Below are 18,589 nucleotides of genomic sequence, written 5' to 3'. Positions count from 1 at the left end.
ATAATTTGAAGGCACTGGAACTCATTATAACAAATCAATAATAATTTTTCATCCGTTATATGCAGTTTAGAGGTTTTAAACAAATATCATTTATTTAATCATTATCTGCCTGAATATTAGTTCAATTCTATTTCATTAATTAGTTTTTAATGAATCTTTGTTTGTTTACAATATTTTGCTGACTAAATTTCGTTGAAAAAATTCAAATTTATGGCCAACCGTTACAAAATTTTTCAACAAAAATGTTAATTTAACTATTTTAAACAAGGTTAATTCATAAATTTAATAATCAGAAATGTCAGCGAGAAGCTCATACACAATTGAGTCCAAAAATTTTTAAATTAGCTGGTACACAAAGAAAGTTATTAATGGCTTCGTAAGCTCAAATTACCAAATCCCTAAAATTCTTCGTCAGTAACGGTTATAAAAATGGCTCTAGCAAAGGAACTAAGCAACGAAAGTATGTAAATTTGGTACCAAATTGCGTGTCTCGGTGAGTTCTATAGAAAAAAATATAAAATCGCATAGCATAATGGAAAATATTCGAGTTAATTAGCAAAAACTATCCGTTACTGACGTAGAATTTTTTTCGACCAGGTCGATATAAATTCTCAGTTTTTAATGTTTAAAATGAGAAAAACTTTTTCTTCCTATCGTTTCATTTTTTTTTCAATTCCAGATGATTTAACTGTTTAAATGTGGATGAATGTTTGTCATTGATGAAAGAGACATCGGGAAGGGAATATTTTTTGCTTCAATTTTACTTCCGTAATTATGAGATATAATGGATTGATGTAGAAACTTTGACTTTAATATCTGGAATGAGAGTTTAAAGAGAAAAAAAATTCATTAGTTTTATGGAAATTTGAAGAGAATATTCGAATTTTTTAAAATCTTATTTTGACATCCCAAGTTAAAGAGGATGCGATTAATCCAATTATGAACATGGAATTTATGTAACGGTGATTAGTCAATCATAGCCTTTTCCATTCGGACATGTTGTGAAATTTATGCATAGTATTAGAACAATAGGAATTAAACATCAAATAGAAACACATTCTATGTTACGTACTGTTATAGAAATATTCATTCACTGATTTTTCATATGAATTATAAATGATTTTAAAGCTCTTTATAATTCACAAAGTTATAGACATGACTGATAATAATACTTTAAATTTTCAGCATAAATCAAGGTTTATGTGATAAAAATTATTATAAATTAACCAAAAGTAATTGATCAGTTTTGTATTGTTAGTATTGTTGGACAAAAACGGCAAATTATTAATTCAAAAGACGCTAATTCTCCAAGTGATATTGTAAAATTCCGAGTTTCCCACTAAAACTCCCCTAATTTTTTCTATTTACATATAAAAATACAAGCATTTTTAAAAAAAAAAACTAAAACTGTATCAGCTATTCAATGTACTAGTGATAGAGACATGAATCTCTATACTGAAACCGAAGGAAATGGTGTTTTGGATCAGTTTGGACTTATTCAGATTCCGAAAAGGATAAGTTTGTTAAAATTTTTCCCATCGTTAGAAACTGGTCATTTGATACTTTATGGTATTAAATTACTCTGCTATTAAAAAACCCTACCTGTCCTCAAACTTTTTTTTCGCATCCTTTTACAAAACTTTTCCAATTAATTCGTTTCATTTTAAGCATTTTAAACAAGTTCATCAAGCACAATTTTTAGTAAGCTTAAGATACAAAAAAAAAAAATCTTTATATTTTTCAACAAATGATTCACCAATTCATTAATTGATTTTCCATGAAAATATTTTTTAAGGTGTCATTGAGCATTAGTTTGATCTGCTTCTGGTCTCCCAAACTGACTAAAAACTTAGTTTGAAAATTCGGATATTTTAACAGAAATTATGTATCAAATCATACTGAATCCTTCCAACTTTATATTTATGTAAATCATTTGAATGTGATTATGAGATTTAAAGCTAAGATTATAATTCAAATTTATGAGCAATTTAGCATTTTTTCTGTTCATAGTGTAAAGAAATTGCATCCAAAAATCATTTTTACTGATTTTGTTAAAGGCTCTTGAAGATAAAATAACTTGAATTATTTAACTGTTTTATCAACTTTGAGGATAAAATTTTGTGACATAATATGTCAAAAATTTTCTTTTTATTTAATGTTTTTTTCAGAATTTTCCAGATTCATATCACCAATCAGACGAAAGTTAAATATTTTTAAGAGGATAAAAAAAATTAGAGTTGATCTACGGATCCTGAAGACAAGAATTTGATTGAGATATTATTTTTTAAGAAGTTTCATTGTAACCGAGTTGGATATTCGTTTATCAAAGTTGAGACAACCAAGATCTTTTAATTTCAAGTTATTTTTTCCTTTACCAAGAACATTTAAATTTTTCTATATTAATTTAATTTCCATTCAATTTTTACTTTTATAAAAATTTAATGAAATGCAACAAAATAAGCCAAATAATAATCAGATAGTGACTCAAGAAGAAAGAGATTCGTTTACCATTTGTATTAGCTTGAACAAGTAAAGTAATTATTGATCGACCCCTAATAAATACTCAGAATATTTCATGATTATTTATTTTTTTAAAAAAAAACTCATTCACTTTTGAATGAGAAACATGAAAAACATAGATTAAAAAAGTTACAAAAAAAAAAAATATGGACATTTTCGCAGTTGGTAGGACTTGAACCTACGCTCCCAGAGGGAATCTGATTTCTAGTCAGACGCCTTAACCGCTCGGCCACAACTGCTTAAATTGCGATATTTGCAAATTGGAAATTTAACTATCTTAATTTCAACAACACATTTTATTGTTTTACATGTCATAAAAATATCGAAATTAAAAGTATTTAAACTTTGCATTTGAGTAAATATTAAATATTCAGAATGAGCAACGTAATTCTTCAAATGTTAGTTTTGACTATTTATTTCTCTATATAATAAATATAAAATTTTCTGGATAAGTTCTAATTTTTTGAGAGCTTTTGCATTTTTCTCACAAATCACTAAAAGATAGATAAATCTGAAAAAATATTTACATCCATCCATCAATTTATCTTTAAAAATGTATTAAATCATTTTCATAAATGTTCTTGCTACATCAACTTCTATATCCAAACGAATTGAAAATCGACTGTCATAAATTTTCCCAAAACATCATTGACTCAAATAATAAAAATCACTTCCACTAAATTGACAGATGGTACCAAATATTTATGACCCAAAAAAAGAAAAACAAAAACAGAATATGAAAAAACTAGCAAAAATATTGGAAACCCTTTTATAAGGAATTATTATCCAACTGATGGTTAACTGAATGTGAAATGAACGAGACTGATTGAAATAAATTAGAATCAATGGCACTTTATAGGAAAAAAGGAAGCTTCAAGCGAGCAATCGATTATTTGTGAATTTAATATTTATGTGTAAAAGTTGACTATAATGGAAACGATATTCAATATATTAAGAATTTTAAAATTAATACATCTATAGGAATCTTTCTGTGTCTTTTTGTTAAATGGATATCTTAGAGACTCTAATTTAATGAAATTTTGACAGCTTAAAATAATTTCTAAAATATTAAAATATTATTGAATTAATATATACAAAATTAGTTGATCTTAAGAGTTCAAAAATTTTTATATCAAAGTGTTAGCTCAATTTTCACTTAAAATTCTGCTCAAAATTGCAGTATATAATACAAAAGACGAACATTTTCTCGACAATAATTCACTTATAAATTATAAAGAGCCATCATAGCTCATCAAAAGAATACACGACCAATTACATTTTTCAGCATCCTACATATGATCATTTTTTGAGCAAAAGGTCTTTGCATGGTTCACAAACTTTCAAGAATTCATTACTTCAAACTCGTGTCTTCTTTTGCAACTTTTTTGTATAATAATTTATGAAACATAAAACAGGATTATCAGTTTCAAAGAGAAAAAACAAAAGTAGGAAATTTTTAAGACAATTTTATAATTTTTTTATGTATGAGAAAATTTTGTATATTTTATTTTAATCATTTTTTATACGAAAATCCTTTCAGAAAAAATTTAATTTGATTTTATTTAATTAGATAATCTTCGTTGAATCAAAGTAGTATTCAATCAGTTATTACATCAAATTCAAGGGTCAATGAAGTATTTTTTTACGAAAAGGGAGAGCGATTTTTGACAACCTCTCTCCTCTTGAATCCTGAATTCTGACTTCAAGATAAAAATTTGAAACTTAAGTTGAGACTAATAAAAGCTGATGTTTAAGTCATTCAGAGCTTTTGAAAAAGCAGTCTAAGACATATCAACATTAATTTTATTTAACGAAATCAGATGACTTTATTTTTTTCCTTAACTTGTTTTGTCATTACTTTAAAAAGGTTAATCATCTGAGAGCAATTTTGCGTTGATAGTCGAAATAAATTCACATATAAAATGGCATATACTAACATAAGGTATTACGTGAATATAAATGAGACTGTCTAGGACAATATAATGAAAAGAAGGGAATTCAATGAGTTTGATTTGCTTAATGAAGGTAAAAATTGACGTGGGAAAATGATCGGAGATTTTTTTTTACTGTACGGAAGTAAGTGACGTAGGTGGAACATTTAGGATAATTAGGAGATTTAAATTTTTTTAATGTTGTAACATATGGTAAATAATAAATTTAAATAAGGAATTTGAATGAATATTGAGGTTGAGTTTCGACTTAATTTTGCAATTTTGCAAATTTATATATATATATTTTTTTTCAACATGTTTAACTTGTGTTTGACAGTTGAGGATCTAAGACTTTCTTTTCTTCTTCCATCTCAATTATCCAATGTATTAAATTCAGAAAACTTTTCTTAAAACATTTATATTCACAATCATATAACAAGCATTTTTTAAGCTAGCAATAAGCCTCACTATCATCATCAATTCAAGTTAAATGGAATGTAATGCAACCTGCAATTCCTTTTTTCATCACAACAATGCTTAGTATTGGCTATGCATTACTGCCGATATTACATTTTTATATCCATTGTTATACAAACAATTCCTTTTGAAATAGTTTTTTATCGCATTTTCTTTCAACATCCTGTTATTTATCGTATGATGTATGTGTTTGAACAAACGTCATGTAAATGCATGGATGAGTGCTGTTATTGCAACCTGCAAATGAATTTCGATGACGAGCTTTAATGTGGAATGTGAACTTTTTTTAAGAGTTTTTGATTTTGCTTTTAAATTAATTTGTCGAAAATCTTGAAACTTTTTTTAAAAAAAAAATGTTATATTTTATGATGAGACACTGATTTGATAATTATTAATTTTTTTAAATTTTTATTGACTATGAATAAATATAAAAATGTTAAAAATTTTCGAATATGCTTAAGCTTTAGTTCATGATAAATTTAATTAATTAATGAAAAAAAAAATAAATTCAAAACTAATAAAAATCTTGAAAAATAAACAGGCTGAATGGGTTTTGGAAATACATCAAAAACGGTTTATAAAAAATTTCACGTTTGCAAAATTAGTATTAGATTATTTTAATAAACCTTGGGCACTGAGGTTGTAAGTTAAAATTTTATTGAAAAAATAATTTTTATTTTAATTCCTGTTCCGTTTTCATTATATTTACACACCTTTCTATTTTTCTTTGGTCACTAAAATCACAATTTCATTTCGTCCAAAAACTTTTTTTTGGAAATATAATCTTTCAATATTATCTATTTACTTTATTAACTTTTGTAATCAAATTTTGTTTAGTGTTTTTTTTTATTTTCTTTTATGATTTAAATCACATTTTCTATAGTTTTACTCAAAGAATTTAAAATTGTTTAGTAACATTTTTCCAACATTTTTTAAAGCTTATGTTGCAATAAAATTAAACTATGGAAATAAAATTTAAATTTCAATCCACCACTAACTTACAATCACGTCTTAAGCGGATCGAGACAACACGGCAACTGACGAAATTTAATGATATCTTCAAATTGAAAACTCATCCCCAAAAAATATTTTACGAGATTTGTTGTCAATTCAGCATCATCAACTTGTTGATTTTTTATTCTCTTTTTCAATTTTAGTATTTTTAATGCTCTCATTTACTAAATTTGATTGTTTTTCTGAATGTTTTGTTGTTTTAGAACTTAGTAAGGACACCAAGCATAGATGATAATGTTGTTTAAGCATTACAGTCATTGAAAAGGGATGAGGATTAATGTTGCATTTTTGATGATAGGGTGTTCTCTTTGGAATGCTTTAAAACATTAAAAAAATTTCATGCTCAACTAAAGTGTTTAAGAGAATTTATAAGCTTGCATAAAAAACAAATTAATATATTAGATCTTTTGAGTGGTAAAAAATAAAAACAAAATTTATTTGAAAATTTATTTCAGATTATCTCACAGATAATTACATAATTAAGATATTTTAACAATATGTGCATAAAAAAACATAAATTATTCCTCATAATATGGTGGCAGTCCAAAGTCTTCCGGATAAAAATTATTCAGACTTTGTAAAATCACCGATGCATTTTTGACTTTAGATTTACAAGTTCGATGATCAGGTATAGCAACAACTTGCATTCCTGCTGAGATGGCTGCTTGAACACCACTTGGAGAGTCTTCAAAAACAAGGCACTAAAAAGTTAAAATTAAATTAAAATTGAACCTTATAGAATTAATAAAAACTTTGCAGCAAAACAAACGAAATTAAAACCCAAACTAACATTTTCAAAATTTGGTACATCTTCAAATCTTCTAGCTGCAATTTCGAAAATATCCGATGAAGGTTTTCCATTTTTAACTTCAGGATCACTCGCACCAAGCACGATGTGATTAAACATTTGAAAAAGTTCCTTGTGATTTTTCGATTTTATGGCAAAAGACTCTTTGGAACTGCTAGTAGCTACACAAATTGGAATGTTGTGACTGTACAAGTGATAAATGAGACGATCCGCACCTGTGTTTATAAAATAAATATAAACTCAGAATAATAAAAATTAACTTTTAAAACCTTCACAAATAGAGCAGTTTTCCATTAAAATTCTAGCTTCAAGTCGTGCCATTTCTTTGTATGTTTGCCATGAAATTGGAAGATCGTAAATTTTTACGATTTTCTTTGCGACGTCGTCAGATTGTAAGCCTAGTAAACTTTCTTTATTTTCCCATGTATGAATTTTTGGAGGATTTGTTAGTTTGTTAAAGACGTTTTGAGTGACCTGGAATGCTAACTTTTCTGTGTCTGTGGATAAAGCATTAAAAATTCACTCGAAATCTTCCAGAATTATGACAAGGTGAATATCTTCAAATTTGACTGTTTGTATGTCTAGTTCTAGATATAATAATTATATTATTAGTCCTTATAACTAGGCATACATTAAAACCTTCTTGTTCTGGTTGCCAGCATACCTAATATCAATCCATCCATATCAAAAATACAGTGAGTCACAGGATGATATTTGTAGCTGCTTCTGCTCATTTTCACTACTTTTTATCAAATGAAGGAACAGAGACGTGACAAATTTTAATAAGTGGATATGAAAATATCTGTTTTAAGTCATAAACTTCCTATACAGTTAAATTAGTTAATCACGTGAGGCAGACACTTTTAGGCAAGGGCGTAGCCAGGGAGGACTTTTGGGGCTTCTTAACATATTTAAATTCAGTACAGAATATGAATATTCAGATTAAAAATAAATTTTGGCAAATTTCAATGTTTTTCACCAAAAAAAAAAATCATTAATTTAAAATCGAGATTTCAAAATATATTGAATTAATTAACGGTAAGAATTGAAATATATAACAATTCAAGAAGAAGTTAATTTTGTTGTGGTTATTTCAAACGGTTTCAAAAATTTCAAACGTAACTGCTATAAAGCGGGACACTGCTACAATATGAGTGCTAAAACAAGATCACTATCCGTTTACCCTGAATTAAAATTAATATGTTTTATTGTTCTATAGATAATACAAACCTAATGGTACTATTGTACTTACCTTAAAATTTGACACAAAGAGATAAATTTGAAAGTATTATTTTATTTATTGAAAAACATTTGTTTCAACAACTTTGAACAAATTTTATAATAAACAGATGAGAAAAGAATTTAATCGTTTGATAATGATTAAGTATAGTTTTATAGCAATGAGAAAGTTCAGGATTTTATTATGTGTCTAGACACAGAATAGAATTGTCTTTAATAATGTCTGGATTTTATAATTTTAATTAAACTTAACGATGTTCCACCGAAAAACTTATATCTTAAAATAAAGGATTAATATTAATATCATCTTAAGACTTAAAAAGTTTCAGGATAATTTAATGTTCTAGATTGTCATTTTGAAGTGTATTAAATTGAAGTAGGTATTTTTAGGAATAGTCCATGGAAAATCTGTAAAAAACAGAAATTATCAAAATGGAAAAAAATTAAAATTTCAGCGTCAATTCTGTACATGTTATTCAAAAGTAGTCCAATTAGTTTTATTCGCTTTATACAATTCACTCATTACATCGCTTAATAATTCAGAACTTCCAAATGGATCCTTGTCAATTTTCTTACTATTATTCATTGTCTTATCGTTATTTAGTGTTAGTTTGTTGAATTTGGCAATATTATCACTCGAACCATCACTACTTAAATCGATTAAATTGCACTCTTCAGCAGTCTCATTGTCCTTAGACGATGACGAAAACGTTGATGAATTTATAATTCCTTGAGCTTCAAGTTCCTGTAATATGTTCATATCCGATGAGCTTGATCCACTGCTTGTTGATGGACTTTCCATAAATGTACTTGAAAAAGTAGTTTCGTAAATTTGTAAAGACTCAATATGCTCATGCCGTCGAGTATATGTCTTTTCGGGTTTAAATTTGTCTTTTTCTCTGTTTGAGTTTTCGCGGATCTTTTGCTTCAATTCTTTGCATGTGTCTTTAACCTGTAATGATATTTTAAACGTAAATTTATTAGATTTTATGATTGATGAATCAAGATATACTGAAACTAATTAGTCTTGGTTTCATTTTTTCTCAGCATCTAATGAGTCAGAAGGGAGGGGAGGAGAAGTAAAGTCGTCATCAAAAATGATTGATTTTTTAAACCTCTTGGAAATAAAAATTCTGGCATGATTAGTGCGCTAATAATATTATTCTAAAATTTTGTCCTAAACTCGACGTAGTTACAATTCTTTAACTATAATTAAATTAATTTGAAATAATAATTTCTGCATATAAATCATTTAAGCTACTTTTTCTTTGCACTGCGGAAAAAACATTGAGCATACTATTTGGACGTACAATTACTTCAAATTATTGCAAGTTATATGTGTATATGATGAAACAGATTTATTTTTTTACAACAATATCTTCCGGAATTTTTAAAATGAAATCTAAATAGAGTCATCAAAGCGTAAGCTAAATGCTTGTATTTGTAGTATAAATTCAGACATTATCATAAATATGGCGAGTGACAACTCTAGAAAAAAATTAAATGTCTCTAAAACATTTTTTTAAATGTCTGTAAAACAGTGGCCATGAAACCATGAGATTTCATAAAATGAAGCTTTGACCAACACGACGACTAATTGATGCCTAAGCGCCTTTGATATTTTGCCAATGAAATTTAAGTGTAATAACATTAAAAATAATTTTTTTAATGAATTTGACTCATTATCTGACTTTTGAATACTAAAATCACATATTTTCGTAAACAGATAAGTCTGGAATCCCCAAAATTCAACATTCATATCTACATCATTACAAAATAATATTTTTAAAAAGAATTGTAAATCCATTTTTCCGAGAATTCTCATCATCACTATTTACGAATGTAGTTATGAAGTAGCTTTAATAATAACGCATCAATGCTTATCACATCAATCCATATAAACTGACAGAATAACAATATGTTGTTAATAAGATCTATTAATAAGCAAATTTCAATATTTTTTTAAAAAAAAATGCAAATTTAGACCTTAATGACTTAGATCATTCTAATCTGTAAATCTTATATCTAAGTCATTTTCACCATAAAAAACTAGGTATAATCGTTATTAAGCAACTATCCATATACTCACCGATTTGACAGCATTTTTAACAGCTGGGTTAGTTTTTCCTTTAATATTCTTAATAAATTCCTTATATTTCATTTTCTTTCCCATTTTTGCCTCATGCAACTCAACTTCAATCTCGAATATATCAGTTGTCTCTGAATTGCTTTGCATAAGCATTAATCTCTCTTCGATAAATTGTTGGAAGACCTGCAACTCAACAATTTTTTGCACAAATGATTTGTATTGCGGCAATTGTGATTCAATAAATGTTTCATTTGAAAATTTCAATCCTTTTTCTGTATACTTGATAGCATCACGATATCCACCAATAATCTGAACTAATGCACTGAGAAAAATTCTAGGAATTCGATCACCACGCAAGTCACATGACGATCCAGTCAAATTTTTCTTCAAATAACCCAAAATATCTTGTGGTAAATCACTAATATCACTAAATGGTGAAGTAATGACATTTGTATCACAATTAATCAGCACAACATCACCAATTTCTTCTTTACGTACAAGACTAAAAACACTCGATGGACATCCAATGCAATATGGCATCGGTGCAAGTAAATAATCCTTTAATTTGAATGGTAACAATGGAATGAAGATGTGTTGCCAATACATTGGATATAGTAATGAGCATGATGCTTGTACACACGACGACAACTTATCATAATTATTCGATATGAAAATTATTCTACGTTCAGCTAAAAGTGCAGCAAAAATTTCAATCATTGTCTTTGGTTCTATGTAATTATAGAACAAATTAAGATTGTGATTTTCAGGAATTGACGGAAGGGCAATCGATAGTGGCCGTTTAAAGCAAAATTCTTGTAAAATTATTCCATTTCCATCAGAAAAAATAAAATTTACCATCTTGTGCTCATCCGGAAGACTTTTCCTATGAATATAATTTAAATATGAGTCAAATTGACGATCTGTGACTTTCTTCCTTAATGTTGACAAGACATTGAGAAATTTGAGGAATATATCATGCCACGAATGCAGTGTGAGTATGACTATAGCATTAATTGCGTTACCAGATGTTACGTCTTGTCTACAAAATCCATATTTATATTGTTTATTTATGTTTGTGAGTACGAATGAGAAACTTGTAGGAGAATTCGATGTCCTAAAATCAATAAAATAATTGTCATATTTTTGGCATAATTTTTAAATTTCTATTTTAAGACTAACTTTTCTGTTTTAATCGTCGAGCTTGTTCTGCAATAAAAAATAAATTTTTGGTCTTAAAAAATTCGTCATTGAAATAATTTTTTCTTCTTTACCTAAAACAAGGAAATACAAATTCCCCTAAAATTTTCAGTACTTCATCGTCGCTGTAATTTTGTGGATAAATCTTTGTTATTCTCGGCTCCTTAAAACTTAAATCTAGTTGAAGCTCACAATAAAGTTCAAGAATTTTGTGTGAATTGTTCATTTTTTAAATTTTTCTATTTTAATTTTTCACTATGAATCATAATTACTGTTATAAAAAATAGATATAATCTGTCATATACTGTTATAATATTTATGTTGACAAAGTTGTTGTATACAAATTTGAATTTTTTGCAGCCGTTAATTTTAGGTATTAAAATCTTTTGTTTGTTGATTTGCTGTAATTTTTGAATAAATTGTAAAAGTTCAAATTTCGTTCTACTTTAGGAGTGAGCAATTCGGAGCTCGCAAATAGAACTTCATCTATTTTGTTTTTTGGACTCAAGTACACTATTGTGTAGCGGCACACAATTTGGTGAAAACTGTTCTACTTGTTAAAAAGAGGTTAATGTAGTCCATGTTAAGCTCACAACTAATTGATAATCTGAACTTTTTTCATGTAATATCATTTCATGATAAAGTTAATAAATATTTCATATTAAACATCAACTCTAAAATACTTTTCATACAATTTATTTTTATATTAACAAAACCAAAATATTAAATATTTTTCTATATATTTTTGCTTTCTTTCCGAACAAATTTAGAAAAGTTTTTTTTTTTTTTTAATTTCATTCCTTCTCTCCAACTGGCTTAATTGTCAATTGAGTGACATTAACATTGTATGGTGTGCTAAGCAAATATACGACTGCGTGAGCTACATCATCCGATGCTAGATGAGGACGTGTGTCGTAAAAACTTTGATCAGATAATATTCCAGTCTTGACTAAACCAGGACTAATATTTGAAACTTTTATTTTTTCATGTTCACTGACAATTAGCTCCTGTCTGGCAATTTCAGAGAATGCTCGAACTGCATGTTTAGTTGGTGGATAGATTGTTGGCCATGATGTAAATGGAATGCTAAAATCACGAATGGAACCGATGTTGATAATCATTCCATAATCTTCAGACTTTTTGATGAGTCGAACAGCTTCTCTTGTACAGAAGACGAGTCCAGTGAAATTGACGTCGATTGTTGAACTGATTTTCTGTTCTGCTACTTCACCTTCATCAAAAATTCTGACTCCGGCAATCATTCCTGCATTATTAATAATAATATTAATTTTTTCAAACTTTTCTTCAATCCAATTAAAAGCAGCCTTAATGGAATTTAAATCCCCAATATCGCATTTGTAAGCAAAAATTTTTCCATTAAATTCGTTTGCTATTTTTTCAATATTTTCAACTCTTCTTGCTAATCCAATGACTATTAAGCCATTATTAGCAAGTTCTTTTATGATAGCAGCACCAATTCCAGATGATGCGCCAGTAACAACTGCTATTTTATTATTCCATTTATCCATGATGAATCAAAACTAAAGTTTTTCGAAGAGTTTGTGATGATAACATAAATTCGGTTTGTATACATACACATCATAAAAAATTGTCAATGTATTGATTAATCAGGTAGAATTAGAAATATCAATTATTTGGATTTTTACTATTTGTACAATAAACCTTTGTATATAGTGAACCTCCCTTATCTCTATTATTTAGTATTTTGCATGATATTTTACTTGGGCGTTTCGCATTACATGAAATCATTCAACTATCGACTTATGGTTACGTGAGAAGTTTCTCATGTCGAATCTTGAAGCAATGATCGCTTGGTTGGTATCACAATAATTAGTTACCTAAGTGCGAAACTGTTTTTCCACCGACTTAATGACAATTTATTGAAATGTGTGATTTATTTAATTATTTGCAACTAGAATCAATTTGAACCAAGCATGGTAATAACAAAGCATGATAGTAACAAAGAAATCTCAAAAAGCTTCACAATTTCAAAACGGCTAGTAAAAGCAGTTAACGACTTCAGAAACCCTACTTTTAATTATATAGACTAAGTCAACTTGATTAAGATTTGGAAACGAGATTTTTTTTAAAATATCTTGTTGTTTTTTTTCCTTCAAATGTCACGTAAGACCATAAACTTACGCATTTAGTCAACGTAATACTTATTCGAAATTCATCAGTTTCAAACTCTCGTTCTGCATATGTCAGGAAAGCATATCAACTTCTATTAGGATTTATATGATAACAAACAGATCTCTTTTAAGGTTTTTAAGGTTCTTTGCCTGAAACAATCTGTGCAAAGCTTTATAAAATAGAACTTTTAGCGCATTTTTGAAAAAAAATGACGTTTTTAACTTCACTTTGATTGGGCGACTGGCTAGCAGGCTTCGGAAATGTTTCCTCTTTAATATTTTTCTTTGTGTGTATGCAATGGAAATTTTAGATGTCTCTTTTCATGAATATTAATGATTTATAGTAAGTTGCAATCGATAAAGAATAAATCAATTTTTCGAGCAAGAAAATCTTTTTATTTTCCTCCTCCCTTCACTAAAAACCAGAGCTCGGTTTCGACTCGAATTTTAAAAAGACTTGAAAGAAAAACACCACGCCTCCTTGGCCAAAAAACACACGTAATGAGTAAACAAGCCATAATAAAATAAATTTTTACTACTTTAGGCATCCCAAAACTTGATTTAATCTTTCATTGAAAATATTAAATGCTGATACATTCTTACCTATGATGGTGAAATAAGAAAAAATCACATTTACTCATTTTAAATTTATCTTTTAATTTAGTTTAGAATAAGAGTTTATCAACATAATATTTTATAATGTTTTCACCTATAAAATGAAATTTGTAAAAATTGTGGAAATCGTTACATTTCTGATTGGAATTGTAATTGGAATTACAACATTTTATTGCATTTGTGGTTTTCAGAAGTCATTTATATATCCTTTAAATATAGTTAAAAATCCAAATTATACTTATAAAGAAATGAATTATAAACAGTACAACACATCAATAGCTGAAAAATTGTTTAGTGAAATAAAAATTTTGTGTTTAGTTCTAACTCATCCGTATAATCACAAAACAAAAGCAAAACATGTAAAAAATACATGGGGAACCAAGTGCAATAAATTGATATTTTTATCAACAGAGAATGACGACGAAATCGGAGCAGTAGAGCTTCCAATTGATGAAAGTTATGATTTTTTATGGGGAAAAATCACTCTCGGATTTGAAATGGCTTATGCAAATTATTTTAATGAATTTGATTGGTTTGTGAAAGGCGATGATGATTCGTAAGAAATTTTTAACTGTGTTACTTGATAAATCTACTAAATTTAATCTTTTTTAGATACTTTATCATCGAAAACCTTCGCTACATGCTACATCAATATAATCCACAAACTGCAATGATTATTGGACATAAAATAGTTGATTCATCTACCAAGGATGGTTATATGTCTGGCTGTGGATACATTCTATCCAAAAAAGCATTAGAAAAATTTGTGCATCAAGTTTTGGATGGAAAATGTGAGCCTGGTATTAAAGGTGCTGAAGACTTGCTTGTTGGAAAATGTCTCCAGGAAGAAGTGCTGTTTATTGATGCACATGATGACAAATATGAAAAGCAAATATTTCCAGTAAATATAGAGCAGAATTTCATTGAAAATCTTAAGGATATTGACAAATGGTATGTTGAGTCTCAATGGGCCAAATTCTATCATGGAAATTTTTCATGCTGTTCAGAAGAGTTAGTTTCTTTACATTACAAAAAACCACCGGAAATGTATCTAATTGACTATTTAGTGTATCATGTGCACGCCTTTGGACATGTTGGAAATTATAATACTGGACTTCCAAAAAAGCTCACATTTGAAGAAACTTTAAAAGCAGCAAATGAGAAAAGTTTATCAATAAAATTTGTAGATCATCATATTGAACATAATTTTGATGAAAATGAGATTTTTTGATGTTTTTTTTAAATTATTACATTTTAGAATAAAATTTGTTTTTAATAGATATTTTGTGTGTATAGATTAACTATTTAATTGTAATTTGTGATGTAATTTTGGCAAAAGATGAACATAAGATAAAATAATATGAATCACAACATCAGCTGATAAATTGTGTAGTGAAGAAAAATTTTGTGCTTAGTAATTACTCATCCAGAAAATTACAAAAATGAGATAAATATGTTAAAGCCCATGGGCAAATGTAGGATAATAAAAACTTCGCAAATAATCTTTAAATCGTTTATTTCGGTTGGTTTGGTGGAACTACGAGTGTGATAAATATACTATAATAAATTAATGTTTATGTCTACTGCAAATGAAACTGAATTAGAGTCAACAGCGTTTTCGATAGATTTGAGTTATTTGGATGGTAAATTGCTCTATCAATCAGAATGTTAATAATCTGTTAATAATCTGTTTAACTAAGTTAGAACATGCTTAAAACCAACTTTAAAGGATTTGTTTCGTGGGTAAATAAAAGCTTCCGTCCTTCAAGACTAAGATATTCATTTAAAAATCATATCAATTTTTCATAGATTTTAAAATTTTCACAATGTTTTGCTTAAGAAATGTAAATAATATATAATTATTAGATAAACGACTGAACCTGATCGCCTATACTAATCATCAAATGGTGGAAGGCCAAATTCTTCAGGCTTAAAATCCAACAACGAATTCAATACTTTTGTCGCATTTTCACGTTGATCTTCAGTTACATGTGGATTTGGAACCATAACAACTTGCATATTTGCGGCCCGAGCTGCTTTTACACCGTTTGGAGAGTCCTCAAACACAAGACACTGAAATATTTTATTCGCTATTATCTTGGATTGTGTTGACAAAAATATGAAGGTATCCTGAGGGTACTTTCATATTAGTAATAAAAAATATGGGTTGACTTTCCATACCTCTCGAACATCTTAAAAGATGTCGTAGATCTTCACCCTATTTGACTTGAATCTTATTGCTTATATACTTACATTTTCTGGTTTTGGTTGATCTGTAAATCGACTTGCAGCAACTAGAAAAATGTCCGGGAATGGTTTGCCTCTTGTAACTCCTGAATCACTTGATCCTAATACGATATGATTAAATTTACTAAAAAATTCCTGATGATGTGTTGATTTTATATCAAAAGATTCTTTTGAGCTGCTTGTAGCTAAACAAAATGGAATGTTGTGCTTGTTTAAGTGGTTGATGAGTCTATCGGCACCTGGGAGTTTAACGCAATCCTTCATCAGCACATCAAATTGTTCTATTGCCAACTTTTCATATTCCTGCCATGTTACTGGAATATCAAAATGCTCAACGATTTTCTTCCAAACTTCTTCGGTTTTTAAACCCATTAAAATAACCTTGTAATCCCATGAGTAAAGTTTTCTTGGATTTTGAAAAAACTTATCTAACACATTTTGAGTTCCAATTGTGTAAAGCGATTCTGTGTCTAAAAAAATAAAAAAAAAATTAACTGTGTCACTTTGAATCTAGAACATATTTTCAAGGTCATAATAAGAAGAGGAATGTAAACACAACAAACTGATGTAAATTTTTAGTTCTCTAATAAGCTCTTACTCAACAATAGTCCATCCAAATCAAAAAGCACATGTGTCACTGGTTTACAATTTGATATCATGACGATACTTAGTTAAAAGATTCATCCACACTGGATGAACATGCGAAACAATAAAGCTAAGACGTATCTTTAAGGAAATAATTTCAACGACCTCGAAACGGGTTTAATGCTTTCATTTTGACTTCGGCACTATGAAAATAATTTTATTTAGATAATGCTTGAATTGTTTTATGTGTTTGAATTTTACTATTTTCACATAATGCGCTTGTATTTATTTTTATATAATACGCTTTTTTCTCTTTAATAGATCGACAGAGAGAGCTTTGGTTGCTTACTGTTTTGCTGTTATTATTGTTAAATGATAATATTAATTTATAAAAGAAAAAAACAATTTCTATTGTGCAATATTTTCAAACTTCAGTGTTTAACATATATTTCAATTCTGTTACGAATCATCTTCATAAACAATTTAAAAAATTCCAAAAAAAAATTTATAAGCACACTGCGATATAAATATTTGGGTAGTTTTGAAAAGAAAAATTTTTCTGATATTTTTGATTTTGACAGAATTGAAATATATATTAAACATTGAAGTTTGAAAACATTGCACAATAGAAATTGGTTTTTTCTTTTATAAATTAATTCATTAAATTGTGTAGAAAAATGAACATAATAATTGATATTGATAATATTAACTTTCGTCTAAACCTAATGCTCGAAATGTCTTAACATGAACTGAATACACACCTGTTAAGATATATAACGATGAAAATATCAGCAACTTAACGTGAATGATTTAATAACAAATTATCGAACATGTTTAAAAATTCTTCAATTTTTTATTTATCATGTCAATAAATCAGAAAATGTTCGAAAGTAAATTATCAAGTTAATCTGCTGAAAATAATAAACACCTACTTATTATATAATAAAAATCAATATAATTTCATAAAACTGTTAAAAGTTCAATGAATAAATTTGCATATAAATCAGCTACAAAGTATGCTAACTAGACATTTGGGATACGTTATCATGTTTGTTATTATACGTCGATTAATATTAATTAATGTCAATTGTAAGAACGTGATGTTTGGGGTTGATAGAAAAATAAAAATTGATATTTTAAAAAACTCATAACCCTCGGGAATCTAGGTTTAATTAACAATTAAGTTACACGTTATTATTAAATTTCAATAATAAAATAAAATTCTTTAAATTTGCAAAATTGGATAAGTTCTCAAACTACTTTAGTCACCAAATTCAATTTTATAAACAAAAACATTTTTAAAACTTATCATCATCTGTTTGCAGAATTCATTCCAATATTAATAGGTCGGAAAGTACATTTGAGTCATTTCTAATGTGACGTAATTGCAAACTTAGTATAAACAAAGTAGGAAGAAGAAAATAAACTGAGAAATGTGCAATACTATCATAACACTATAAATTCTGACCTTGAACTTCAATTTATATTAGAATATTATTGAGAGAAGGTTTATTGATTTTTATATGAATATCCTCCAAAAGGCAAGACACATTATTATTATATTTTATTGACGATTAGATGTATTGACAATGTATAGATGTGTAAAACTTAATAATTTACAACGATTTTATAAATCTTTTAAGAACTCATTAATATTAAAACGGTAAATGGAGAAAACATTTATTTTTTAAGAAAATACTGTTGAAATTAACTA

General features: G+C 27.8%; 5 protein-coding genes and 1 non-coding gene across 6 annotated transcripts; 1 reads left to right on the top strand and 5 right to left on the bottom strand.

Annotated features, from left to right (window-relative positions):
* Positions 1-2,677: 2,677 nt before the first annotated feature.
* Positions 2,678-2,759, bottom strand: TRNAS-AGA (transfer RNA serine (anticodon AGA)). Its single transcript has one exon. It is a non-coding gene; the product is annotated as a tRNA-Ser (tRNA).
* A 3,581-nt stretch (positions 2,760-6,340) lies between these two features.
* Positions 6,341-7,574, bottom strand: LOC139099451 (probable pseudouridine-5'-phosphatase). Its single transcript, XM_070651909.1, has 4 exons — positions 7,415-7,574; positions 7,020-7,247; positions 6,733-6,965; positions 6,341-6,643 (listed from the first exon to the last, which is right to left on the bottom strand). The coding sequence occupies exons 1-4, from the start codon at positions 7,482-7,484 to the stop codon at positions 6,461-6,463; spliced, it is 714 nt and encodes a 237-aa protein (XP_070508010.1). The 5' UTR covers positions 7,485-7,574; the 3' UTR covers positions 6,341-6,460.
* Positions 7,575-8,450: 876 nt separating this feature from the next.
* Positions 8,451-11,543, bottom strand: LOC139099437 (DENN domain-containing protein 1A-like). The gene is made up of 4 exons (XM_070651890.1): positions 11,350-11,543; positions 11,258-11,284; positions 10,079-11,192; positions 8,451-8,941 (listed from the first exon to the last, which is right to left on the bottom strand). The coding sequence occupies exons 1-4, from the start codon at positions 11,499-11,501 to the stop codon at positions 8,462-8,464; spliced, it is 1,773 nt and encodes a 590-aa protein (XP_070507991.1). The 5' UTR covers positions 11,502-11,543; the 3' UTR covers positions 8,451-8,461.
* Positions 11,544-11,955: 412 nt separating this feature from the next.
* On the bottom strand, positions 11,956-12,854 carry LOC139099450 (farnesol dehydrogenase-like). Its single transcript, XM_070651908.1, has one exon. It carries the CDS (start codon positions 12,802-12,804, stop codon positions 12,070-12,072), a length of 735 nt encoding a protein of 244 aa, XP_070508009.1. The 5' UTR covers positions 12,805-12,854; the 3' UTR covers positions 11,956-12,069.
* Positions 12,855-14,540: 1,686 nt separating this feature from the next.
* Positions 14,541-15,274, top strand: LOC139099313 (glycoprotein-N-acetylgalactosamine 3-beta-galactosyltransferase 1-like). Its single transcript, XM_070651737.1, has 2 exons — positions 14,541-14,599; positions 14,656-15,274. Exons 1-2 carry the CDS (start codon positions 14,541-14,543, stop codon positions 15,272-15,274), a joined length of 678 nt encoding a protein of 225 aa, XP_070507838.1.
* Positions 15,275-15,739: 465 nt separating this feature from the next.
* On the bottom strand, positions 15,740-17,286 carry LOC139099452 (probable pseudouridine-5'-phosphatase). The gene is made up of 3 exons (XM_070651911.1): positions 16,889-17,286; positions 16,297-16,760; positions 15,740-16,116 (listed from the first exon to the last, which is right to left on the bottom strand). The coding sequence occupies exons 1-3, from the start codon at positions 16,947-16,949 to the stop codon at positions 15,937-15,939; spliced, it is 705 nt and encodes a 234-aa protein (XP_070508012.1). The 5' UTR covers positions 16,950-17,286; the 3' UTR covers positions 15,740-15,936.
* Positions 17,287-18,589: the final 1,303 nt, after the last annotated feature.

This window comes from Chironomus tepperi, unplaced genomic scaffold, assembly GCF_022539635.2.
Source record: "Chironomus tepperi strain 1889 unplaced genomic scaffold, CSIRO-AGI_Ctep_v1 contig_467, whole genome shotgun sequence".
Lineage (NCBI taxonomy): Eukaryota > Metazoa > Arthropoda > Insecta > Diptera > Chironomidae > Chironomus > Chironomus tepperi.
Note: the sequence above shows the minus strand (reverse complement) of the source record. Positions and strands in the feature narration are given on the sequence as shown.